The sequence below is a fragment of the Capricornis sumatraensis genome, chromosome 22 (assembly GCF_032405125.1).
Source record: "Capricornis sumatraensis isolate serow.1 chromosome 22, serow.2, whole genome shotgun sequence".
Taxonomy (NCBI): Eukaryota; Metazoa; Chordata; class Mammalia; order Artiodactyla; family Bovidae; genus Capricornis; species Capricornis sumatraensis.
Genome location: NC_091090.1, coordinates 24,962,663 through 24,990,115, shown reverse-complemented (window position 1 = coordinate 24,990,115; position 27,453 = coordinate 24,962,663). Strand labels below are relative to the sequence as shown.

Genomic DNA, 27,453 nt, shown 5'->3' with positions numbered 1-27,453 from the left:
AGGTTAAGGGAATGCTTATTTATTTACTTTTTAATTTTTAAAATTGTATTGAAATACAGTTGATTTACAATGTTGTGTTTAATTTCTGCTATACAGCAAAGAGATTCAGATACACACACACACACACATACACACACACACTTATGCATCTGTGCATGCCAAGTTGCTTCAGTTGTGTTTGACTCTTTGCAGCCCAATGGACTGTAGCCCGCCAGGTTCCTCAGTCCATGGGATTCTCCAGGCAAGAATACTGGAGTGGGTTGCTATGCCCTCCTCTAGGGGATCTTCCCAACCCAAAGAGTGAACCCATGTTTCCTATCTCTCCTGCACTGGCAGGAGTGTTCTTCACCACTAGCACCACCTGCGAAGTCCATATACATATGTATATGTATGTATATATACATGTATTCTTTCGATATTCTTTTCCATTATGATTTATCAAAGGATATTGGATATAGTTCCCTGTGCTATACAGTAGGACTTATTGATTATCTATCCTATATATAATACTTTGCATCTGCTAATCCCAAATGACCAATCCTTCCCTCCCCAAATTACATGTAATTATTAAGCACTGTCTTTATACCCAGATCTGGAGCAAATTCTGGCATTTCTCTTGCTGTTGATGAATTAGCAACCTGCTTGGGGAGGCCAGATTGTTAACACAGGTAAAAAGACAATGTCATCTTTTTGATAGATTTTGATGGAATCTTACTCTTTAAAAAGTGGTCCATTTCTGATCCATCTTTGGAGGAATACAAGTATGAATCAGAAAGGGATTACATTCACAAGGGTCTTTCCCAAATAGAGTAGGAGCATATATACATGAGTGTGTTCACAGATAGATGTGTAGGTGAAAAGGCTAGAAAGGAGGTATGGATAAAGTACTGTAGGAATTTAAAGGAGGGAAAGACTCTTTTCATATGGGACCTAGGGAAGGCCTTGCAAAAGAGGTACATTTAACCAAGTCCTGAATGAAAGACACAGGATTTGTCCATCCAGAGGTAGGGAATAGCCTGTCCCAGAGCAGAAAGGCACCAGTGATAGGTAAGCAAGGGTTAAGTTGGAATTAGCAAATAATGATTTTTTTTAAGTGTTTTTTTTTTTAAATAGGGACAATGTTTAAGCTCAGTGCCTAAACTGAGATATAGTTCATTGCTAGTGACTGTTGTTTGTAACCACACATGAGTGCTTACTTGCTTACCTGCTTATAAGGTCATCCCCTTCATCAGCTTTACCATTGCAAAGGGGCTTATGTAACTCAATAAAGTCATGAGCCATATCACTCCAGTAAAGGATGAAGGGAAAAATATACCCATCTGAAGCAGAGTTCCAAGGAAGGGCAAGGAAAGATGAGAAAGCCTTCTTAAGTGAACAATGCAAAGAAACAGAGGGAAACAACAGAATGGGAGAGACTTGGGATCTCTTCAAGAAAATCAGAGATACCAAGGGAACATTTCATGCAAAGATGGATACAATAAAGGACAGAAACACTATGGACCTAACAGAAGCAGAAGTGGCAAGAATACAGAGAAGAACTATACCAAAAAGGTCTTAATGACCCAGATAACCACAATGGTGTGGTCACTCACCTAGAGCCAGACACCCTGGAGTGTGAAGTCAAGTGGGATGTAAGTACCATCACTATGAACAAAGCTAGTGGAGATGATAGAATTCCAGCTGAGCTATTTCAAATCTTAAAAGATGATGCTGTTAAAGTGCTACACTCTATATGCCAGCAAATTTGGAAATTTTAGCAGTGATTGGAGGACTGGAAAAGGTCAGTTTTCATTCCAATCCCAAAGAAAGGCAATGCCAAAGAATGCTCAAACTACTCTACTATACAATTGCGCTCAGTTCACTTGCTAGCAAAGTAATGCTCAAAATCCTTCAATCTAAGTTTCATCAGTATGTGAATAGAGAACTTCCAGCTGTACAAGCTGGATTTTAAAAAGGCACAGGAACCAGAGATCAAATTGCCAACATCTGTTAGATCATAGAAAAAGCAAGGGAATTTCAGAAAAGCATCTACTTCATTGACTACACTAAACCCTTTGACTGTGTGGATGACAGTACATGGTGGAAAACTCTTAAAGGGATGGAAATACTAGACCACCTTACCTGTCTCCTGAGAGACCTGTATGCAGGTCAAGAATCAACAGAACAGGACATGGAACAGTGAGCTGGTTCAAAATTGGGAAAGGAGTATGTCAAGGCTGTATATTGTCACCATGCTTATTTAACTTTTATTCAGAGTTTATCACATGAAATGCAAGGCTGGATGAATCACCAGTTGGAATCAAGATTGCCAGGAGAAATATCAACAACCTCAGATATGTAGATGATGCCCCTCCTATGGCAGAAAGTGAAGAGGAACTAAAGAGTCTTTTGATAAAGGTGAAAGAGGAGAGTGGAAAAGCTAGCTTGAAACTCAGCATTCAAAAAACTAAGATCATGGCATCTGATCCCATCACTTTATGGCAAATAGAAAGGGAAAAAGTGGAAACAATGAGAGACTTTATTTTCTTGGGCTCCAAAATCACTGTGGATGGTGACTACAGCCATGATATTAAAAGATGCTTGCTCCTTGGAAGGAAAGCTATGACAAACCTAGACAGTGTGTTAAAAACTAGAGACATCTCTTTGCTGACAAAGGCCCATAGAGTCAGAGCTAGGATTTTTTCTAGTTGTCATGTACAGATGTGTGAATTGGACCATGAAGAAGGCTGAGTGCCAAAGAATTGAAGCTTTCAAGTTGTGTTGCTGGAGGAAACTCTTGAGAGTCCTTTGGACTGCAAGGAGTTCAAACTAATCAATCCTAAGGAATCAGCCTTGAACTTTCATTGGAAGGACTGATGCTGAAGCTGAAGCTGTAATACTCTGGCCGCCTGATGCAAAGAGCTGTCTCATTGGAAAAGTCCCTGATGCTGAGAAAGATTGAAGGCAAAAGGAGAAGGAGCGGCAAAGAATGAGATGGATAGATAGCATCACTGACTCACTGAACACGAATCTGAGCAAGTTCCAGGAGATAGTGAAGGCCAAGGAAGTCTGAAGTGCTGCAGTCCTTGGAATATCAAAGAGTCAGCCATGACTTAGCCACTGAACAACAACAAAAGGTAGTCTTGATTACTGCAATTTCCCATTATGTTCCAAAACCACAAAAGAGAATTATTTTTCTTCCTGTATTACTTACTTTAGGGGAACATTCATCATAAAAAGAAATTGACCAAAAAATAAAAATAAAAGAATTGAAGTACCACTGTCAAATAGATGGGCTGAATTAGACTTTTGTAATTTTATGCTATATCAAGTGAGTAATTTTTATCTCTGTAAATTTATTTTCCATAGAGGTTTGGGGTACTTTCAAAATTAATGAAAAATTTACAGAAGACCTTTTGGATTCATCTTCTGTTATGTACGCCAAATATACCACTGGAATTGAAATGCAGGTAAGCATTTTCCTCTTATCACATAAGAATTTGTTGGTTAAACATAAGTTCAGATGTTTCTAATTCAACAAGTTTATTTAACACATATTCTTTATTCATTTTTCAATTAGTTCTTACACAGCAGTTAATCACTCTGACCACAAGGAATATATTTTAAACATATTCTTCCAAGGAGTATTAAACAGCTGACCTCTTCTCATTTCTTTAGTGCTTGGTTTTGCTCATTCATTAGGGTAATATTAAACCAAGCCTTATTGATTATTTTCTGATTTTTATTTGTCAAAAGAAAGTTTTCATGATCTGAGTGCAATCATTAACATTTGGGATTTTTTTTCCCTTAAAGAAGCCTCTCATGTTAGAGGCTAAGGAGAGTTACTCTCCAAAATTCTGGACTTCATACTGAAGTCACATAAAACCACTTCTGTCTAGGCTGCTGGTTCAGGTGTGGTCCTAACTGAAGCCATGCACAAATACCTCACAAGTAGATTCAGTTTAGGCATCTGTCAAAATAAATGGCTTATTTAAGGGAAGGAAACAATAGGTTTGGGGTGAATTTATTATACTATCTGGCACCAAATTCATCCTCTAATCTAAGCAATTGCTTCTATGTTCTTTATTAGCCATCTCAAGATTAAACCGTATGTGTGTGCACAGGCGTGTGGGTGTCCATTCTCTGCTGTCATTTTAATAGTATTTCTGTAACACATAATTACCTCCTGCCACGTGTCTTTCCTTTGCTCAGTGCTTCAGTTGGTTTATTTATTGTCTGCATCTTTTTTTTTTTTTTGCTCAAATGCCTTTCTTGTGTGGGGACAAAGATCAACACATTGCCCTTTGCTCTCTTTGTAAAGCTAAAGGAAGCATACAAAGGAATCCAAGGTTTTGAATCCGTTCGAGTCACCCAGTTTCGGTAAGTCTCACAGTGGTCTTACAAGGGCCTCCCCAGAGCCAAGTAGGATGTCTCATGCTGCTTCCAAGTGACCACAACAGAAAATAGGTCAGAACTGGTCTTTGACATAGGATTCTTACTAAGGCTGGATAAAAGTCTGTGATGCTTGCAAAAGTCTGAAGAAGAAGGCCTATATTCTCACTTAAATGTTTTTGCAAGCATAAATATTAAATGTCATTCTCAAAACTATGGATCAGAAACTAGAATCAGAAACCCAGATGGCAGGGCAGAGCTTGGAAAGAAGCAGGAAGGCATGAATAGGAAGTGGCGAGGAGTGGGGATGAGGATTGTGGGTTGTGAAGGAATGGGTTTGCTCCTCAGCAGAGAGGGTGTGATGTTATACAGCTGGGAGCCAGAAGGGGCTCCTTGGGTAAAATATTACATTTTTTGTGTAGATATCATGTATGTACCATACTTCAAAGCCCAGTAGTCCTTGTCTACAGCAAATAGAGAGGTATTTAGTAAATTATCCTTTTGTTTATACTTTAATTCAAAAGCTACTTGGTTAGTTACCCATGTGTGTATTGATTACCAGCTATTTATAGTCTGTTAGAGGAAGTGACTTAGAGGTCAGAGAATTTAGCTTCTTATTTTTTTTTCACAGTTAAAGAAGAGTTATAGGAAATTTTCAATAACATTTGTTACAAATGTACTGTTTTGAACATTATCCTTTAAGTCTTCTCATATACTTACAAAAAGGATCACAGGTATAATAGTCTTTAAAATTTAGTGCTAGGAAAAACTCTGCTTCTTTTTTCTTATATCAAGGTCTATATAGTTCATGTAACTTCTGCTTCTGACTATGTCATTATTGAATTCATAGACAAAATTGAAAATCAGTCAACAGTTTTGTATTCAATATTCACATTTTTCTTTTCCTTGGTCCTGGTTTTCTATTTATATTTCTAATTTATGTTCCACCAAATTATCCATCTATCTTACAAACTGTCCTCAATAATTCATAGACAAAATCACAGTAAAAGTGGACGTGTCTATAAAATGCAACTATTTTGGTCTTGCTCTTTACATATATGATCTAAAGTAAATCTTAATCTCTCACTGTCTCTATTTATCTGTCAAACAGACCTATTAATAGCTATGGCATCTGACTGAAGCTCAATTACATAAAATGAAATAATAGGCAGAAAAATACTTTTTAAACTCTATAGAAGATCCATATCAATGAAATGACATTGTGACCATCACAACCTAAAATAAACTTATTTGGGTTTATTTATTGTGAGTTCAGTGTAGCTCAATGTTAGTTCAATGAAGTGATTAAGAATTTCACCTTTGGAATAATCTTTGTTTAAATCTAAAAAAAAAGAAAAGAAAAAAAAATTGAGCTTCAGAGAGCTAGAGGTTCTTATCCATCAATTAATAACTTTTAGAAATATTCATTTATTTGGCTACACCAGGTCTAGCTGTGGCCCACAGGATCTTTTTAGCTGTGGCATGCAAACTCTTTGTTGCAGTATGTGGGACCTAGTTTCCCAACCAGGGATCAAACATCAGGCCCCCTACATTGGGAGGCTGGAGTCTTAGCCATTGGACCATCAGGGAAGTCCCCCATCAATTAATAATTAATGACCTGACCCAACTTCTCTTTAGGACTTTGTTCCCTTATCTACAAAATGAGAATAACCCTAAAGCCTAACCCTCATTGAATCACAGGATTAAATTAATATATATTATCTCACTGGCTTTCATAACTTTAAATACCCTCTGTATGCAGGTGGGTTCTAAACGTGTTATATGACTTCAGCCTCTCTCCTAAATCCCAAATTCAAATATCCAATACCTATTAATATCTCCAGGAGAAGGCAATGGCATCCCACTCCAGTACTGTTGCCTGGAAAATCCCATGGACGGAGGAGCCTGGTGGGTCGTTAAGAGTTGGATACGACTGAGCGACTTCACTTTCACTTTTCACTTTCATGCACTGGAGAAGGAAATGGCAACCCACTCCTGAGTTCTTGCCTGGAGAATCCCAGGGACAAGGGAGCCTGGTGGGCTTCCATCTATGGGGTCGCACAGAGTCGGGCACGACTGAAGCGACTTAGCAGCAGCATTAATATCTCCAGTTGATTTTCTAGTAGATATGTCAAATGTAACATGTCCAAAATGGGGGCCCTCCATCTCCTCCCATCATAACCTTTCACATTCTTCTCCCGCCATCTTCCCCATCTCAGTTCCAGAGATGCTGTTCTCCTAATTGTACGGACCCACATCTTAGAGCTCTCCGTGCTTATTCTAGGGACTTTTCCTGGCTGTGTCATGTCTTAGTTACAACGCATGGGACACGGATCTTTCACTGCAGCACACGGATTCTCAAGCTGTGGTGCGTGGGCTCAGTTGCTCCACAGCACGTGGGATCTTAGTTCTCTGATCAGGGATGGAAACTGCATCCCCTGCCTTGCGGGGGGGTGCTCTTAACCACTGGACCACCAGGGAAGTTCCAATATGCTTTTACAAAGACCTATATGACGAAACTTTATTTTGAAATTTTTATAGGATATAGTTGATTTACAACGTTGTCTTCGTTTCAAGTATATAACCGAGTGAATTCGTTATACAGATACATTTACCCACCCTTTTTTAGATTATTTTCCCATATAGGTGATTACAGTGTATGGAGTAGACTTCCCTGTGCTATACAGTAGGTGCTTATTAGTTACCTATTTTATATATCAGTTCAGTTCAGTCACCCAGTCCTGTCTAACTTTTTGCAACCCCATGGGCTATAGCAGGCCAGGCCTCCCTGTCCATCACCAACTCCCCAAGCTTGCTCAAACTCATGTCCATCAAGTCGCTGATGACATCGAACCATCTCATCCTCTGTTGTCCCCTTCTCCTCCAGCCTTCAATCTTTTCCTAAAATCTGGGAAAGATTTTATATATAGTGGTGTGTATATGTCAATTCCAGGCTTCCAGTTTATCCCTGCCCCCATGTTAAACCCTGGTAACCATGTTTGTTTTCTATATCTGTAACTCTATCCCTGAACTTGCCTATCACAACGCTTAACAAAATTTAGAATTTATATATTTATATATAATTACCACCGGGTGGCTTAGACAGTAAAGCGTCTGTCTACAATGTGGGAGACCCGGGTTTGATCCCTGGGTTGGAAAGATCCGCTGGAGAAGGAAATGGCAATCCACTCCAGGACTATGGTTATTTGTTTTTATTTTCCTTGCCTTCTCTAACAGCATGTAAGCTCCACGTAGGCAAAAATCAAATCTGTTTGATCTATTCCTACAGACCTAATGTCACCCCCACAGAGTAAGCTCTGAGTGACTGAACAAATAAATCTGATTTTTCTTTCCACATCATCACTGTAGAAATGGAAGCATCATTGTTGGGTATGAAGTTGTTGGTTCCAGCAGCACATCTGAGCTCCTGTCGGGCGTTGAGCAGATGGCTGAGAAAGCTAAGACATATCTGCGCCAGCTGTATGCACTTGAAGAAGATTCTTGCAGAGTGTTCGGAGAAGGTAATTCTGGATTCTGTACAATTAGGTTACCTGTATATGGGCTCAGACGCTCAGTCATGTGGGACTCTGTGACCCTATGGACTGTAGCCCGCCAGGTCCCTCTGTCCATGGGATTTTCCAGGCAAGAATAATGGAATGGGCTGCCATTTCCTCCTCCAGGAGATCTTCCCAGACCAAGGATTGAACCTGCATCTCCTTTGTCTCCTGCATCACCAGGTGGATTCTTTATCAGTGAGCCACCTGGGAAGCTCCAGGGAAGTAGGTTGGGGGAGCCTAATTAGTAGATTGCGTATTGGAGGTGTTCCCAAAACAGAATTGTTCTAAGACTGACTTTATCAAGCAGCTGTTCCCTCCCCCATCAACTCCAGCCAGGATGAAACTCAATTTCATCTGACTATTTCAGACTATTTCAGACTCTTGCTCATGGGTGATCTGACCTCTTATTCTTAATGCAAATGTCATGCAAGACTGATTCACTGCAGGCTCTGTTGGAAATGACTCAGCAATAGTTTACTGGTGACCATATTGAAAGAGCCCTGGGGCTGATGACATTCCTAAATTATAATCCAAGGGACCCAGGAAAGAATGCATTTTTTTTTTTCAGGTCTTTCACAAACACACATAGAAAATACACAGGCACACACACTCCACTTCATTTCTTCAAATGCTTGAAAAATCCTTGACATTCAATTTCAATCTCTCTTACCAAGATTTTTGCCACTTTCAACATCTATTCCACAAATATTTACTAAGTGTACAAAGAGCTTAGACACTTACGACAGAGCAGTGGGGAAAAGAAACAGAAATCACAGCCCTTGTGGTTCTTCCTCCTCCCAGTCACGATCATGGTAAGAACATATTATGAAGGGCCTGGTGCAAGGGGAACTAAGTGGTTGGTCACAATGTGAGAAGCTTTTAGGGGAACAGAGTAGAACATGTCATCCCCAAATGGCAACTGCCTATCTTTTAACCTTATCGTGCCTGCTTTGTCCCATAGTCTCTTAAAGCTTATCTGGTATTCTAGCGTTCCCTTAAAGAGGGTAAATGTTTTCTGGGAGGGATCACACCTTGGCTTGTTTTCAGTGAATACTTACTATCTGATAGTTCACTAAAAGTCAGATTGTTAGCCTAGATTACATACCTGGAGGGAAAGGGGGCCAGCCTTGGGGAGGGCAGAACATCAGGAAAGAGGAAAAGGGACTGATGGGGGTAAAGCTGGACATCAAAAATGAACTTCTTCTACTCCTGACTTTCGCCTAGGTTTGGCTCTGAAAATGTGACTTCTAAAGCATCGTTTAGAGAGAGTGTCAAGACATTCTTTTACTATGTTTGTGTTCTTTTCTCTATTTCTCTGTTTCTATTGTTTTCCAGCCCAGTGTAACAGCATTGCCTTTGGATTTGGGTCTGAGAATGACGAGTACACTCTTCCCTGTAGCCTTGGCTATATCGGAAGCATCATGGTCAGGTGCCAAGCCTCTGGGTGGCATATCCTCGAGGAGATGTGTGTGCTCTCTGAGCTGGAAGAACTGAAGGAGGTAAAACAAAAAAAGGCATTTCCACTTTGCAGACTTGCCCTGGGTTTGAGTTTCACAGTGGGTGTCTCCAGTGAACCCTCCTGGGGGTAGGTAATATGTATCAGGTTGTCTCATTGGTCAGATGTCGGTGATGTCAGACCCTGGGAAACCCAGGGAGTGTAAGCATGAGTAGTGAGCCTAAGCCGCAGCTGAGAATGTCAGAACTGTCAGATTGGATGGTTTTCAGGGGAGGGTGCTGCAGAGGTGTGAATCAGTGCGGTGGAGAGCCACTGTAGATGGCAGAACAGCGACTAAATCCAGAAAGCCTGGGAATTAAAGACCTAAGTGAAGGTGTTAAGTCAGAAGCCACAACCTTAGGACAAGTGAAGATGTACATGTGTTAGAAATGGGGGTAGGGATTGGGTCGGCCAGAGGCGAACCATAGAGAACGAGAGAAATGCAATGGCTCTCCAGGGCCATGCCCCTTACCAGTTTCCTTCTCTAGACTGGAAAAGGAGAGACTAGGGGGCTAATGGTCCCTCAGGTAGCAACAGTGTTGAACTAGAAATGTGGTCACTGGATTAGGGCTATGACCTTTATATGATGCTCTCTTAGGAAGATTCAAGTACTTAAGACTTGATAAATAGAAAAATGGAAGCAAATGGTGAGGAGTTAAAACTCAGGTGTGGAAAAGGGACTTCAAGACCAGTTCACAGAAATGGTCCTGCAAATACACCTTCACAGTGAACAGGGCTTCAGTCCCAGCTAGAGACCCCACTTCAGAAGCAGAGAACCCACCATGGTATTCATCAAGGGACTGTGGAAGCTTTACCCTCCCTTTCTGGACCTCAGTTTTCATCTGTAAACTTGGGAGGGAGAACGGAGCAAGTGAGTTCTGGGGCTTATCCTTATTCTTGTCTTCTTTGCTTCGGCTCTGGACATAAACCATAGCTGGGACTAGGCCACCCCAGGATAGAAGGACAAGCAGATCCCAGGTGCCTGAGGCAGAGTACAGCTCTGTCAACTGAGAAGAGTAAAAAGGAAAACAGAGGGATCTGGGTTCCAGGGTTGACAGGCTTTGAGTAAGGAGAATATCCCTTCTAGCTGCCTTCCAAATTAGCTCAGTGTTGTGGAAGCAGGTGGGAGCCTCAAGGAAAAAGTAAAACCCCAAATCCAGTGACCAAGTATAGTCAGATCTCCACGTACAGCCATTTAAATCCTTTATAGCAGTGGTCCCTAACCTTTTTGGCACTAGGGACCGATTTGGAAGGCAATTTTTTCATGGACTGGGAGGTAGAGCAATGGTTTCTGGATGATTTAAGCACATTACATTTATTGTGCACTTTATTTCTATTATTGTTACATCAGTTCCACCTCAGATAATCAGGCATTAGATTCTGGAGGTTGGGGACCCCTGCTCTACAGGGATTTCTCAGCATAGTAAACGGATATAATATTTAGTGCCAAGCAGACCATGCCTTTCTGCTTCCTAGTGGGGTACTGTTTGGAAAGTCACTGAATCTCACTGAACTTCAGGTTCTGTATAATTAGGGTAATAATTTATATAAAAATACTTTTTAATGAAACTTCAAATTTTAATTTCCTTAATCAAAGTGAAAATAATCATGGAAACTCCTTTAAAGGGTAGTGTTGAAAGCTGAAACTCCAATACTTTGGCCACCTCATGCAAAGAGTTGACTCATTGGAAAAGACTCTGATGCTCGGAGGGATTGGGGGCAGGAGGAGAAGGGGACAACAGAGGATGAGATGGCTGGATGGCATCACCGACTCGATGGACATGAGTTTGGGTAAACTCTGGGAGTTGATGATGGATAGGGAGGCCTGGCGTGTTGCAGTTCATGGGGTCGCAAAGAATCAGACATGACTGAGTGACCAAACTGAACTGAACTGAAGGATTAAATCAAACCAGTGAATCCCCAGTAAAGCATTTAGAACAGTGTATGGAAAATAGCACTGAATGACAGCCACTGTGATGTTATTGTCATTGTTATATGATTATCCTAGGTTATCAAGCACCGTATGTTAGTTATATGTGGCCATGAAACTGATTTAAGTCTGATGAAGCACAAGCATTACGTTGTTTCTTAGAATGTAATCGTTTCTGTTCCTAGAACTTAACTGAGCTCGCCAGCAGCAATACTGACACTGAGGCAGCTGTGTCGTCACTGGTGCAGAAGCTTTCGATGGTCATTCAGCAAAGCCCATCAACCACAGCTGGGAATCTGGCTTCCGTGGTGTCAATTCTGGGCAATATCTCATCTCTGAAGAAAAGCTTCATGGTGTCCAATTCGACAATGGAGGTAAAGTCTGCATGAGCTCGAACAGCTCACTTTAAATGCTCGATCTGGTAGGAGGAATGGCAGAAGCCCCAGTTGATGAGATGTTGTTGAAAAGGACCAAAGAGCCATGTAACAGTCTTTGTGTGAGCTTCGCTGCTTCCTCTGCAATGTATAAGAAACCCCTGGATTCAATTATGTGTGTACAAACTAAGAGGGAGCTGCCTCCAGGCAGGCCGCCTGGGTGACACCTGGCTAAGGGAAATGTGTAAGTCTCTGCCCTGCGTGACACTGAATGACACAGGTGCCAACTTTTTGATACTTAATACTGAGTCTGCAGTTTTTCCTTCCCGTGGCTATAAGCTCTGACTCTAGTATATTATATTTAGTATATATATATATTTATATATTTTATATTTAGCATATTTTAAAAACTCCATTTTTTGAGTGGGGAATTCATGATTTAGTTTGGATATTTTAAAATCAACTTTTTTTTTTTTTTAGTTTCAGGTGTAGAGGTCTTTTTTATTTTTTTTTAATTTTTACTTCATTTTACTTTACAGTGCTGTATTGGTTTTGCCATACATTGACATGAATCCACCACGGGTGTATACAAGCTCCCAATCCTGAATCCCCCTCCCACCTCCCACCCCATATCATCTCTCTGGATCATCCCCATGCACCGGCCCTAAGCATCCTAAAAATTCCCAAATAAGACATGCTCACTATAAGATATGAAAATAAACAAAAAGAAAAGTAAGTGATATGTAAGTTTGTCACTCTAGAATGGCCACTGCTACATTTTAGGTGTTACCTCAGTACCTAGAAGCTTGACAAGGGACACATAGCAGATAATAACTATTTGTTAAATAAATATCTTTCCAAAAATTTTGGGTGTATGCATTTTATATGTTAAAACATATAATATTTTACAAAATTGGGTTTTATATTATGTATACTATTACATAATCACACAATGGTCCTTAACTATATAAGGTGAACGTTATATGTCAGAAGTGACATTAGATGTGAATAAGTGAAACTCCCTGAAACAAAGATGCTCAAATTTGTTTTGTTTTGTTTTTTCAAAAAGTCTGACTATGTATTGTTAATGAGACCAAATAAAACAAAATGACACACAAAAAAAGCTAAAAATGAAATGAAGGGGAAATAGAGCTGCAAACACAGCCAAAAGAAGGCAGAGATTGCTGAAAGCAGTAAAAAAAAAAAACCCACTATGGGATTTGAGCCAGGAGTCACAGAGGGCTCAGGGTAAGACTCAGCTAGAGTGGCAGATGCCCACAGCAGATGCCTGGGGACCAGAGCCATTAAGAGTGAGTGAGGGTCCTAGGGGGGGAAACATTGCCTTTCAGGGATGTTTGGAAAAGGAATGTCTTAAACTAAGAATGACCCTTAAAACCCACAACTCAGTTCAATGTTTCCTTATTGCATGTCCAGGGTTTAAGAATTTCTGTTTTTTAGGTTCCTCTGTTAATTTCATAAATATACATGAATTAAAGCTTGAACATTCGTGACATGAATTTAGAACTTCTGATGTTAGCAAAATAAACATAATATGGGAAAGTAGTTACAAAGAACATCTCACTCTTGGACCCTCAGCCTGAGAAGGTGTGCAGTCCTGTTTGCTATCTCAGAAGGAAGAAAATGCACATTTTGCAGCCCCCATTGCGGCATTCTCCTTCTTCATGCCTAAACCCTGTTTGGCTTATGAATTCCTGGCAGGTGTTCACCCTGGAACTGACGTGATTCTGTGGGTCTTTTTTCTTTAGCCCAAAGCTTTCCCTGTGTGGAGCATCACGCTATATTTCACTGCTAAGTTTTAATGTGTGATCCTCGACTGAGCCAATTCTCTGGGCAATTTTCTTGACCTTAAGATTAATGACTATCCATTCACAGTCCTCTGACCAGTTTACTCAAAATCCAAATTGACTTTCATCCTTGTATTTTAGAATGTCATCAATATAGCTGATCACATCCTTAATTCAGCTTCGCTAACCAACTGGACAGTGTTACTGAAGAAAGAAAAGGATGCCAGTTCCCAGTTACTAGCATCACTGGAAAACATCAGCGCTCTAGTACCTTCGACAGCTCTGCCTCTAACTTTTTCTCGAGACTTCATTAACTGGAAAGGGATTCCAGTATCTGCAAATCTCAGCAATCAAGGTTACAATTATGAGACTGAATTTCCCCCCAAAAATACCCCCAGTCCCATCACAGGCCATGTGTCTATTGGGCCAGAACAATTCAAGAGGCACCTTCTACATACTATCATCAGCATGACCTCTTTGACCCTGGGGAACATTCTACCCACGGCTAAAAATATAAATGCTCAGGTTAATGGGCCCTTGATATCCATTATTATCTCAAACTCTTCCATCGATGAAGTTTCCCTGACTTTTTCTAAGATGAAATTGAATCTGAGTCAACCTCATTGTGTGTTTTGGGATTTCAGTCATTTGCAGTGGACAGATACCGGCTGCCACTTAGAGAATGAAACTGCAAACTCGGTGACATGCCTCTGTACTCACCTGACCTCCTTCTCCGTGCTGATGTCCCCCACGGTCTCCCCTGCCATCGTCCCCATTGTGAAATGGATCACCTTTGTGGGGCTGGGGGTCTCCATCGGAAGTCTCATCTTATGCCTGGCCATCGAAGGTCTGTTTTGGAAGCAGGTCAACAAAAACCAAACCTCACACAGCCGTCACATCTGCCTAGTGAACATAGCTCTGTGCCTCCTGATTGCTGACGTCTGGTTTATTGTTGCTGCCACGGTGGACACAAACTCTGGCGTCTGCACAGCTGCCGTGTTCTTTGCACACTTTTTCTACCTCTCCTTGTTCTTCTGGATGCTTCTGCTCGGGTTCCTGCTGGCATATCGGGTGATCTTCGTGTTCCATCACATGGCCACACTTTTGATGGTGGCTGCCGGGTTCTGCCTGGGCTACGGGTGCCCTCTCATTATATCCATCGTCACCATTGTGGTCACGCAGCCCAGCGATGGCTACAAAAGGAAGGATGCATGTTGGCTTAACTGGTCCGACGGGAGCAAGCCTCTCTTGGCCTTTGTGGTTCCTGCCCTGACTATTGTGGCTGTAAATTTGGTTGTGGTGCTATTAGTTCTCACAAAGCTCGGGAGGCCAGCTGTTGGAGAAAGGCTGGCCCAGGACAACAAGGCCACTGTCATGCGCATAGGGAGGAGCCTCCTCGTCCTGACCCCTCTTCTGGGGCTCACCTGGGGTTTCGGCATAGCAACAATGGTGGACGGCTGGAATCTGTCTTGGCACGTTATTTTCGCATTTCTCAATGCATTCCAGGTAAGAACAATGAGAATAACCTATCGTATAATCAGGTAACCGGAGTGTAGAGAATCGAGGATGGGAAGACCATTCTGGAGATGATCTCATCTCCCTGCCTCCAGCAGGACTATTACAAACAAAACCGCCTACAACAGTGAACAGAAGAAAAAGATCCATTTTTTCCCTGATAGTAAATACTAGGCTTCTTCAGTAATCCATTCCAGGGTTTTAAATGTTCGAATTCACGCAGCTAACACTCATCTCCCTTGCTGTTGACCCAGTCCTCTTTGTCTTGTGCTGATCTCTGTGAAGGCACACAGGGAAAAGGAAATAAATCAAGAATACTTTTTGAGTCTGAATAGTGCAAAGGAAATCCCTGGTGTGCCACAGAGCAGTGCCTGGCCAACTGCAGGCAGCACTGTTTTTGTAAATAAAGTTTTATTGGACCACAGCCATGCCAGTTCATTTGCATAGGGTCTGTGGCTGTTTCCCTTACATGGACAGAACTGAGCAGTTGTAAGAATCTGGATGACCTGCAAAACCAGAAATATTTACTCTCTGACTCTTTAGAGAAAAGGTTTGCGGACCTCTGCTGCCAAGCACGGGTTTTACACGCCATGATCAAGGAGTGTTCCGCAAGTAGGTGGGCAAAGTATTCCTTAGATTTGGAGAATCTGGAAGAGAGCCCTCAATCCTGGTTCAAAGAATATTGGCTGGGTCTCTTACGCTGGACAATGTCTCAGGGTAGTGGTGGTTAAATGTTTGTGCTCTGGAGTTAAATAGGCTCAAATACGTCATGTTATCCAACTCTGTGACTGCTAACAAGTTATTTAATTTTTCTACCCTCAATTCTTTTATCTGGTAAACAGGGATAATATTATCATCTGTGTGCTCTGGCGCTGGTGCTCTGTTGTGTCCAGCTCTTGAGACCCTGTGGACTGTAGCCTGCCAGGCTCCTCTGTCCATGGGATTCGCCAGGCGAGAATACTGGAGTGGGTTGCCATTTCCTACTCCAGGGGGTCTTCCCCACCCAGGGATGGAACCCAGGTCTCCTACGTCTCCTGAATGGGCAGGTGGATTGTTTACCACTCTGCCACCTGGGAAACCCAATTATTACCTGTATCTTAGAGTAAATACGAGGGTTCAGTGAGATCATTCAGCACTTAGCACTGTGCCTGGCACAGAGTAAGTGGTCAGTAAATGTTTCCAGAAAGCAGTTGGTTCTTCACCTATTTCAGCAAACCAGGGTACGTTTAGGTGGTGGCACAAGGATTGTCATGGAGAGCACACACCTCATGGTGACAGGTTTAGGGAGCTCTCGTCCAGGGTCCTTGATGATATGCTGTCTGAACAGGCACCAACTGAGGATGCTCCAACCAGGAGGAGGAGTTCAGGGTCCATGTAAGATGCTGCCGAGGATTCCCCAGGGGCTGGACCTGATGGAAAGCGTGCTGATATAGTCAATTTCCTCCACTTAGCCTTGGACTTCAGAGCCAGCTGACATCATAAGATGCTGAGTTGGCATTCGTTTAATGTCTAAAGAAAGTGTAAGACACAGAAGCAAATGAAGTTCTTTATTTGGGGTTTAGGATGATACAAAGGGGAACATGAAGCTCCACGTGTGTTTCAAACTTTATTTACTCAGTAATTTAATTAGCAACAACAACAAAGTTGTTGGGTACTTTGTGTTACTCCAGGCACTGTGGAGGTTTCATAGTATCCTTGTCTTCAGGGAACCCACACCCAGTAGTGGGACAGACAAGGAAATAATTTCAATGTTGGAGAATATAATAGAATAGTAATAATATAAAAACTTTCTTTTCTGGAAATGGAAGAGATAATACATGTGCTTTATTTCTTCATTTAAAGGGTCTTTTCATCTTATGTTTTGGAATTCTCTTGGATAGTAAGGTATGTGTGTTCATTTCTCTCTTCCTCCTTTAACCCAGGAATCTAATCCCTCCCTTTCAGTTCTAAGGTCCTTGTTCATATATAAGAGGTTAGACCATGGGTACTTTCATTAAAAAGTTCTATAATTTTACAAAAGGCAGGTTCAGTCAGGATACAAAGAAACTGAACACTCTTTGCTGATAATGGAGCTATAGTGAATCAACCGCATATAATGTGACCACTGTAGAAAAAAGGGGAAAACTTGATTTTACTTTCAAATTTTGACTTGGCATACTTAGCCAGCAAAAAAGACTTTCCTTAAGCTGGAAAAGCCTATTTATTTCTATGTTTCTAGAATTTTATATAGTAAATATTTTGTAGCTTCTAACATGAAATAAAATTCTTAATGAAGGATGACTAATCCAAGAAAAAGATAATAGAAAAAAAACTTATACTACTTTCATTATTTTTCCAAGCTTTTAGCAATTCTGCCGAGAGAAGTAAAGATAGTAAGTTAATAAACGTAGCCTTTGTTTTAATAAGAAGATAAGGATATTTTATAATTATTATAATTGTTGTTGTACATGCCCCCAAACCCCTGTTTACAAGGAAGTAATTTGCTTTCTTCTGGACCGGAAGGATTGTAAGGAAATAATTAAATAAAAATAAATAATTCTGTGGTTTTCACCATTTAGTCAGCGAGGAGACTCTTCACTTCAAAGATAAACTTCAAGTTAGCAATTACTGCCAATTACTAATGTCTAGAATCTGAATTATTATAGCTTTTGGTACTGTCATTCTTGATTTTTTTGTAAGAAAAGACATAAAAGAAAAACCCTTTCATCAGATCTCTATGCTTGTAGTCTATTAAACACTGCTGGGAAATACTATTACTAAATAACAATTTTACTAGTTTTGTATTTGATATGTCTATGTATGACTGCATATGGGTAGCTCCTCAATATATCTTTTTTGCCCTATAGCTGCGACAGCTGCTACTCAACAAGTTGTCTCCTTTAAGCTGTTGGGACCAGGCTTCAAAGGTAATTATCTCCTGCTATCATGGAGGCAATTCGTGAAGTTCTGTACTTTTTACACAGTCCCACAACAGGCCCAGTTTTGTGTAAGCCCATTTAGTTTCTGTTGCATTATATTCCTGGTGTCTGGCACGATGTCCAGCACACAGTCAATATTCACCAGAAAGCTTTTCAGTGAGTGAGTGAATGAGTGAGTGAATGAATGAATGCAAATGTGTGGAAAGCTTCAAAGATGCTCAGACATGGAGGTCTGGAGTGTTCGTGTGAGCAAATTCATTCGGAGCGTATCACTTGCTGTAGTCGGACTTGTTCTCCAACATCTAGGGTCCTTTTCTCTGCCTAACTTTCTGGATCTCCTGTAGACCCCTTTTCCTTCTCCAGAAAAGCAGAGTGGAAAGTCTTCATTAACTTCTAATATAAAAAATTCTCTCTTTGAATTTTCTCTCTTATGCTGTTATAACAAACTTTGTCCCTTGCAATTTTAGGTCTTTAGTCCACAAACTGCCAAGTTTGTATGGAGACAGGATTTCCGTTTTCATTCTTTGCCACAAAAGTGCAATCCATGTAAGGAACCGTACAGTTAGAAACCAAAGTACTTGCCTCCCTATTTTGTATTTTTGACATTTCCTCACACTTTTATCTTTCAGTAAGACATGGAGGGTCTTTCAGAAAGGATTCTAAAGCAGAAATTTGTGTTTGATAAAAATCAACTGACCTAAGTGCCTAAAAAAAATACATAGATATTTAGAGGTTTGTTTTTTTGTTTAATATGGGATAAAACAAACTTTTGAAATAGAGAAACAGTGAGGCAATTAGCTTCTGGCATTAAAGTAACTTTCCTAGGTCTGCATTTCATTGGAGAGTACTGTGAATTAGGACCCATGACTCAGGAATTGAGAGACCTGCCCTGTATTTCTGACTCTGTAACCAACTGATTGTGTGATCATAGGAAAGTCACTTAGTAACTTTTGGTCTCATGTTCTCAAACTGTAAAAATTCAGTGTTGGACTAGTTACTCAAAGCAGAAGTTCTAATGCTCCGTGATTTTAATTGTATGTCTTGAAGAACTAAAATGCCTTGAGCTAGAAAATGTGAAATTAATGAATAATTCTCTGCTATTAAGAAAAGAAGGTTCATTATTAGAGAAATACAAATCAAAACTACAATGAGGTACTATCTCACACCAGACAGAATGGCCATCATCAAAAAATCTACAAACAACAAATGCTGGAGAAGGTGTAGATAAAAGGGAATTCTCTTGCATTGTCAGTGGGAATGTAAATGAATACAGTCACTGTGGAGAACAGTATGGAGATTCCTTTGAAAACCAAGGATAAAACTACTGTGGCTTCCATGGTGGCTCAAACTAAAAAATTTGCCTGCCAATATTGGACACCCAAGTTTCATCCTTGGGTCAGAAAGATCCCCTGGAGAAGGGAATGGCAACCCACTCCAGTATTCTTGCCTGGAGAATGCCATGGACAGAGGAACCTGGCATGCTATACTCCATGGGGTCACAAAGAGTCAGATACGACTGAGTGACTAACACTTTCACTTTTCTAAAGTACCATATGATTGAACAGTCCCACTAATGAGCTGAGAAAACCATAATTGAAAAAGACAAATGTACCCTAATGTTCATTGCAGCACTATTTACAATACCTAGGACATGGAAGCAATCTAGATGTCAATCAACAGATGAATGGGATAAAGCACCTGTGGTACATATGTACAATGGATTATTCAGTCAGTTCAGTCACTCAGTTGTGTCAGACTCTTTGTGACCCTATGGACTGCAGCATGCCAGCCCTCTGTGTCCATCACCAACTTCCGGAATTTACTCAAACTCGTATCCATTGAGTCGGTGATGCCATCCAACCATCTCATCCTCTGTCATCCCCTTCTCCTCCTGCCCTCAATCTTTCCCAGCATCAGGGTCTTTTCGAACGAGTCAGTTCTTCGCATCAGATGGCCTAAGTATTGGAGTGTCAGCTTCAACATCAGTCCTTCCAATGAATATTCAGGACTGATTTCCTTTGGGATGGACTGGTTGGATCTCCTTGCAGTTCTAGGGACTCTCAAGAGTCTTCTCCAACACCATAGTTCAAAAGCATCAATTCTTCGGTGCTCAGGTTTCTTTATAATCCAGCTCTCACATCCATACATGACTACTGGAAAAACCATAGCCTTGACTAGATAGATGGACCTTTGTTGGCAAAGTAATGTCTCTGCTTTTTAATATGCTATCTAGGTTGGTCATAACTTTTCTTCCAACGAGTTAGCATCTTTTAATTTCATGGCTGCAGTCATCATCACAATGTCACAATGGAATATTATTCAGCCAGAAAAGGAATATGTTTGAGTCAGTTCTAATGAGGTGGATGAACCTAGAGCCTATGATACAGAGTGAAGTAAGTCAGAAAGAGAAAAACAAATACCAAATATTAACACATATATATGGAATCTAGAAAGATGGTACTGATGAACCTATTTGCAGGGCAGCGATGGAGACACAGATGTAGACAACAGACCTGTGAAAAACAGTCGGGGAAGGAGAGGGTGGGGTGAATTGAGACAGTAGCCTTGAAACTTACACATTGCCGTATGTAAAATAGAAGGCCAGAGGAAATTTGCTGTATGATACAGGGAGCCCAAGTCCAGTGCTCTGTGACAAGCTAGAGGGGTGGGAGGGAGGCTCAAGAGGGAGGAGACATGCGTGTGTTATGTATACCCATGGCTGATTTCAGGTTGATGTATGGCAAAAACCAACACAGTATTTTATAATATATCCTCCAATTATCCTCCAGTTAAAGTAAATTTTTTTTTAAAAAGGAAGGATTTAACAGCCTGTGTGACTGCATTAAAGACAAACCTTTAGTAAAGTAAGACAGGACACCTCTGACCCTACACACAAGGAGTCAGAATTTTCCTCACTGGATAATCAAAGAAAGAAAAACATTCAAAAGTAAAATAAACCCCAAAGTAAAGATTCCCAACAGTGTTTTTTTCTCCCTGTTTCTAATATAAAATGTTCATTTTTCAGAAGGCAGCTGTGGTCAATGAGGGCTTCACATCTTCTCCATTTGTATTCCTCCAGTTTCACTTTCTGGAGAAAGCAACGGCAACCTACTCCAGTATCTCTTGCCTGGAAAATCCCATGGACGGAGGAGCCTGGTAGGCTGCCGTCTATGGGGTCGCACAGAGTCAGACATGGCTGAGGCGACTTAGCAGCAGCAGCAGTTTCACTTTCAAATTAGGTGACAAAAATGAGATTTTCATCTTCAAAGAACATTTGGCTGAAGAAAAGATTAGCATTTGTAATCTGAGGGAATGTGAATGAAAAAGGAAGCATGTGAAAGAATACTTTGAATGCTTAAGTAACTTGGTTTTCTTTGGTGTAGCAGAAGTTATCAGATTCATCTGTCAAACTCAGATTCGAAAAGACTTTCAACCCATTCCAACAGAAAGGTGAGTAAAAACAGACCAAAGTTTCCAAAGGGTAGGAAGAAAGAATATGCATCTATCATGGGTAATTCACTTTAGATTCTGATCAAAATTCTTTGAATTTCAGATAAAGTTCAAGTGTCTTAACTTGAAAAAGCATTTCCCACCCCAAATGCTCAACGTGCTCATCCAAAAGCATTGGGTCCTGTTATTATTGCCACCAACTAGTGTGAGGGCTTTTGTGGGCAGTGGTGGGGGATAATATGTTATTTGTGTAATTAAAGGTCTTAGGGTTAAAATAAAGGAATGCGTGGCTATACATGACAAAAGTTGCACCAAAATCGGCCTGAGGGCTTTTAATAAATCTCTTTACCTTTTTGGACATTGATTCCTCATCAGTAAAATGAAAAACTAAGAGACCACTAAGGTTCCTTCCAGCAGTAACATTCAGTGGTCTCAAACCTTTATCTCATTCCCCAGGATCTGAAAATGTGGGGTTTCTCTTCTCAAATGAGAGAAATATGAGAGATGTAAGCTTCGATGGCATTAATAAAATGCTGTGTACCCTAAGTTCTTCATGAGTCTGTCCAGAATTGTAAAGAATTGCATAAGCTTACTCTAATTTTGATCTTAGTTTGTTCCAACATAACAGCAATAATTCTTACCCTCTTTTTCCTCTTTTAGGCCTCTATGTATTTTCTTATACTGGAGAATCCTCACATGACATCATGCTAACTCAGTTTTCATCAGCTGAACAAAGCGGGGAATCCTAAAATCAAGGATAATTTTGTTTTTTTTAGTAAATCGACATTCAGAGCTCAATGTCAGTGAAGAAATAATATTCAATGGAATTTTCTGATTTAAAGATCTGGAAATAAAATAAAGAGTTTTCAGCAGCTTCATGACCACCATCTTTTATCTTCAATTAAATGGAGAAATTTACTTCTGTACAGTTTGATTTAAAGGAATTGCTTCATAAATATAGAGGATTAATTTTGTGTCAGAAATTTTGTCAGTTGTACTAGCTTCTCACTGCCACAAACTGTGGTGTTCTTTTTCATAAATTAGCATTATGCATGTGACATTTCCAATTATCTGAATTGGAATAAGGAAATGTCATGAAATCACTTTAAATACATTGATGGACCATGTTTACTTTCTTATAAGAAAATCACTGGTGAAATTTCCTAGAGAAAAGGCATTTTCTTCCCCAATTTCCAGTCAAATTTTTGCTTGTTCTTATTTTTCAGATTCAGTCACTGAAGTTTGAAGTTTAATCAGAAGCAAAATAGAATGTATCCATTTCAGACAGCTTTGTAGCCATGACTTAGAAACTATAACAATGTGATTATATATATATATATATATATATATATATATATATATATATATATAAAATGCAGTATTTGTCAAAGAACTTTCATCTGGTCCCATTCCAGTGACTTGAAGAGTCTGGGCAGACAGAATGAAGGGATGAGGAGACTTAGGCTTGGACAGGTCAAGTGACTTCCCAAACATTGTGACGACCCTAAAAAGGTATTGGGCACTTTAGGGCTTTGTTTCCTTGTCGACTTCTACAGCCCCGCAACAGCCTTGAAAATTACCTGCAATCCTAATCAAGCCTTGTGAGGTTAAGTTCTTTATTTCTTCCTCCCAGAATTCTCTCTATGTCAGAGGCAAACTGAGGGAGAGTTTGATTGTTGGTTTTCAGGAAAACCTTAAAGCACCCAGGTTTTCTTTCATAATACAGTAGGCATTTACTGGAAGTTACTTACATATATAATTGGCGCTACTTTTGGATGAGATAAAAGGCAGCAGGTGAAGACACTCTAGGAAGTGACATTTCCCTTCCATACTGCTATCACTTTGGGCTCACCTGAATTTCAGCCCTGACCACAGAGCCCAGAAGAACTAAGCCCTTTGAGTCATCCGTGCTTCCAGAGTTTCCTAAAAAATCTGCAGCGGTATTTCTTAAAGCAAGTATCCACTCCTTTCAGTAGCAGTAGTGATGATAATGATGCTGATGGTGATGGTAAGAAATCAAAAAAGAAGCAAGATATATATGCACTCACAATGTGTCAGGCTGTACTCTGTATTTATTTTTTATTTATTTATTTTAAATAACTTTTTAATTTTGTATTGGGATGGAGCCAATTAAAAAAAATGTTGTGACAGTTTCAGGTGAACAGCAAAGGGACTCAGCCATACATATACATATATCTGCTTTGAGTTTATTATCTCATGTAATCATCACAATAAGCCTGGGGGGGGGCAGTATTATTATCCCTGTTTTACAGCAGCTGAAACTAAGGCACAGAGAGGTGAGATCATGTGAGCAGGGCGACATGGATGGGAAATGGCTGTGCCTGGATAGAAGTTATAGAAGTTGAATTACAGTAAGAGAGGGGTTATGTAAGTCAGTCTAGCCAGATTGACATTGTTTATTTAATTGTACTTAGAATCCTAGACTGCTTGGTCTGCAAGGGAGCTCAGGCCTCTTCTAGCCACTATTTTACACATAGCCCTGATATGGCAACCCACTCCAGTGTTCTTGCCTGGAGAATCCCAGGGACGGGGGAGCCTGGTGGGCTTCCGTCTGTGGGGTCACACAGAGTCAGACACAACTGAAGTGACTTAGCAGTAGCAGCTGATGTCCTAAGACCCAGCAGTTTGTGATTATGAAAGCAAATCATGTCCATATTTACGGCTATCTGTAGGAATATATTAGTCAGCTCAGACTGCTGTAATAGAACATCCCAGACTTGTGGTTTAGACAACTGAAATGTATTTTCTCACGGTCCTGGGGCTGGGAAGTCCAAGTTGAACGTGCTGTCAGACTTGTCTTCTGTTGAGACTGCGCTTCTGTCTTGTCTGTGTCCTCACATGGCCTCTTCTTCATCACATGCAAATAGAGCTCTCTGGTGCCTCCTCCTCTTCTTATAAGGACACTGATCTTATCAGATTAGGGCCCCACCCTTATCAGCTTGTTCCACCTTAATTCAGTTCAGTTCAGTTCAGTCACTCAGTCGTGTCCGACTCTTTGTGACCCCATGAATCACAGCACGCCAGGCCTCCCTGTCCATCACCAACTCCCAGAGTTCACTCAGACTCACGTCCATTGAGTCAGTGATGCCATCCAGCCATCTCATCCTCTGTCGTCCCCTTCTCCTCCTGCCCCCAATCCCTCCCAGCATCAGAGTCTTTTCCAATGAGTCAACTCTTCGCATGAGGTGGACAAAGTCCTGGAGTTTCAGCTTTAGCATCATTCCTTCCAAAGAAATCCCAGGGCTGATCTCCTTCAGAATGGACTGGTTGGATCTCCTTGCAGTCCAAGGGATTCTCAAGAGTCTTCTCCAACACCACAGTTCAAAAGCATGAATTCTTCAGCACTCAGCCTTCTTCACAGTCCAACTCTCACATCCATGCATGACCACTGAGAAAACCATAGCCTTGACTAGATGGACCTTAGTCGGCAAAGTAATGTCTCTGCTTTTGAATATGCTATCTAGGTTGCTCATAACGTTTCTCCCAAGGAGAAAGTGTCTTTTAATTTCATGGCTGCAGTCACCATCTGCAGTGATTTTGGAGCCCAAAAAGTAAAGTCTGACATTGTTTCCACTGTTTCCCCATCTATTTCCCATGAAGAGATGGGACCGGATGCCATGATCTTCATTTTCTGAATGTTGAGCTTTAAGCCAACTTTTTCACTCTCCACTTTCACATTCATCAAGAGGCTGTTTAGTTTCTCTTCACTTTCTGCCATAAGGATGGTGTCATCTGCATATCTGAGGTTATTGATATTTCTCCCGGCAATCTTGATTTCAGCTTGTGTTTCTTCCAGTCCAGCGTTTCTCATGATGTAATCTGCATATAAGTTAAATAAGCAGGGTGACAATATACAGCCTTGACGTACTCCTTTTCCTATTTGGAACCAGTCTGTTGTTCCATGTCCAGTTCTAACTGTTGCTTCCTGACCTGCATACAGATTTCTCAAGAGGCAGGTCAGGTGGTCTGGTATTCCCATCTCTCTCAGAATTTTCCACAGTTTATTGTGATCCACACAGTCAAAGGCTTTGGCATAGTCAATAAAGCAGAAATAGATGTTTTTCTGGAACTCTCTTGCTTTTTCCATGATCCAGCGGATGTTGGCAATTTGATCTCTTGTTCCTCTGCCTTTTCTAAAACCAGCTTGAACATCAGGGAGTTCACGGTTCACGTATTGCTGAAGCCTGGCTTGGAGAATTTTGAGCATTACTTTACTAGCATGTGAGATGAGTGCAATAGTGTGGTAATTTGAGCATTCTTTGGCATTGCCTTTCTTTGGGATTAATTACTTCCCTACTAACCTTATCTCCAAATAACCACATTGGAGGTTAGGGCTTCAACATAGGAATTTTGAAGGAATACTATTCAGTCCATAGCAAGTAGCTAGAAATGTTTACTTGCCTGTTTTAACTGAAATTAGGGTCTTTTAAAAGTGCATCAGATCACATACCATGTGCCATTGTTATCTAACTCACTGATTGCACACACATTCACCTCAGCTTCCTTCCAGTATGCAACTGAAACAATGATAAAAGAACTTAAGGAACTTCCCTAGTGGCCCAGTGGTTAATCTACCTTCCAATGCAGAGGGCACCAGTTCAATTCCTGGTTAGGGAACTAAGATCCCACATGCTGTGTGGTACAGCCAAAAAATAGAGAAACTAAAAGAAAAATTAGAATTATAAAAAGAGAAAGACATTAGAATAGTTTCTATGTATAAAAAACTGCCACAAACTTAAGGGTTTAAAGCAACATGCATTTATGATCTCATAGTCTCCTGACTTGGGAAACCAGGCACAGTTTAACTGGGTCCTCTGCTCAGGGTCTCACGGACTGTTGTGAAGGAGCTACCTGGTTTCATTCTCATCTGGATGCTCAACTGGGGAAGAATTCATTTCCAGCTCATTCAGGTTATTGGCAGAATTTATTTCCCTGCAACTGTGTGAATGAGAACATTGACTTTTTGCTAACTATTGGCCAGAGGTTATCTTGTGACCCCAGACGCCACCTAGACATCCCTCCCATGGGGATTTTCCTACAAGGCCACCTTACATCATTGAGCCTGAAAGGAGAGTCTCTTATTCCAGTATGCTTTTAAGACAGAGTCTTGTACAATATAAGTTATCAGGGGAGTGACATCCTATAACTGTTGTCATATTCTATCAGCTAGAAGTGAATTACAGGTTCTGTCTACATTCAAGGGAAGGGAATTTCTGAAGGTGTGAAGAGCAGGAGAAAGCGATTATCTGTGGTCATAGACATGAACTCCCAAGAATAAAGAGTAAGAGAGGAAAGAATAATAATAGAACTTTGGAAAGCAGGTGGGATGAGTGCAAACTGACTTAGCTAGCCTAAGAAAGCTAAATATTAAGCCAGCAGTAGGACTTCCCTTGTGGCTCAGACGGTAAAGTCTGCCTACAATGTAGGAGACCCTGGTTCGATCCCTGGGTCGGGAAGATCCCCTGGAGAAGGAAATGGCAACCCACTCCAGTACTCTTGCCTGGAAAATCCCATGGATGGAGGAGCATGGTAGGCTACAGTCCATGGGGTCGCAAAGAGTCGGACAAGACTGAGCGACTTCACTTGGTCTTGGAGAAAGCCAAGGGGCAATCTGATTTTATCCTGCAAAATTTCTCCAAAGACTCAAGACTTCACAGCATCAATTTCCTTAAGAAGTGAAGTGAGTCTGGGCCTAAACCATACATGTAGTTCAAAGTCAACTTAGGAAACAGACTCTCAGATTCCTCCTTCACCCCAAGTAGTCAAGTAATCACCTCTTTCTCCAACCTAGCAATAGACTATATGGGGATATTGAGATAGGAGGTAGATGCCCCTTCCCCCCCATAAAACAACTGGACATTCGTCTCCTATGGACTGAAACTCCAAGGCGAAAATAGTAGGACAATTAAGGGGGGAGGCTGGGCCCTAGACAGACCATGTATTTCTCATTCCCAAAGGCAGGACACCTCCCTGACCACATGTGCACAGAAAGGCTCCTTGGAGGTCAAAGGGGAAGT

General features: G+C 40.9%; 1 protein-coding gene across 1 annotated transcript in view; it reads left to right on the top strand.

Annotated features, from left to right (window-relative positions):
* ADGRF1 (adhesion G protein-coupled receptor F1) overlaps positions 1 to 22,164 on the top strand; it is a 30,137-nt gene extending 7,973 nt beyond the window's left edge. Inside the window, exons 5-14 of the mRNA XM_068994235.1 lie at positions 3,349 to 3,449; positions 4,301 to 4,359; positions 7,741 to 7,892; positions 9,264 to 9,427; positions 11,539 to 11,727; positions 13,674 to 15,038; positions 16,890 to 16,931; positions 17,894 to 17,953; positions 21,349 to 21,415; positions 22,076 to 22,164. Of these exons, the coding sequence (XP_068850336.1) occupies positions 3,349 to 3,449; positions 4,301 to 4,359; positions 7,741 to 7,892; positions 9,264 to 9,427; positions 11,539 to 11,727; positions 13,674 to 15,038; positions 16,890 to 16,931; positions 17,894 to 17,953; positions 21,349 to 21,415; positions 22,076 to 22,164 (2,288 nt within the window). The remainder of the gene's footprint in view (positions 1 to 3,348; positions 3,450 to 4,300; positions 4,360 to 7,740; positions 7,893 to 9,263; positions 9,428 to 11,538; positions 11,728 to 13,673; positions 15,039 to 16,889; positions 16,932 to 17,893; positions 17,954 to 21,348; positions 21,416 to 22,075) is intronic.
* The last annotated feature ends 5,289 nt before the right edge of the window (positions 22,165 to 27,453 follow it).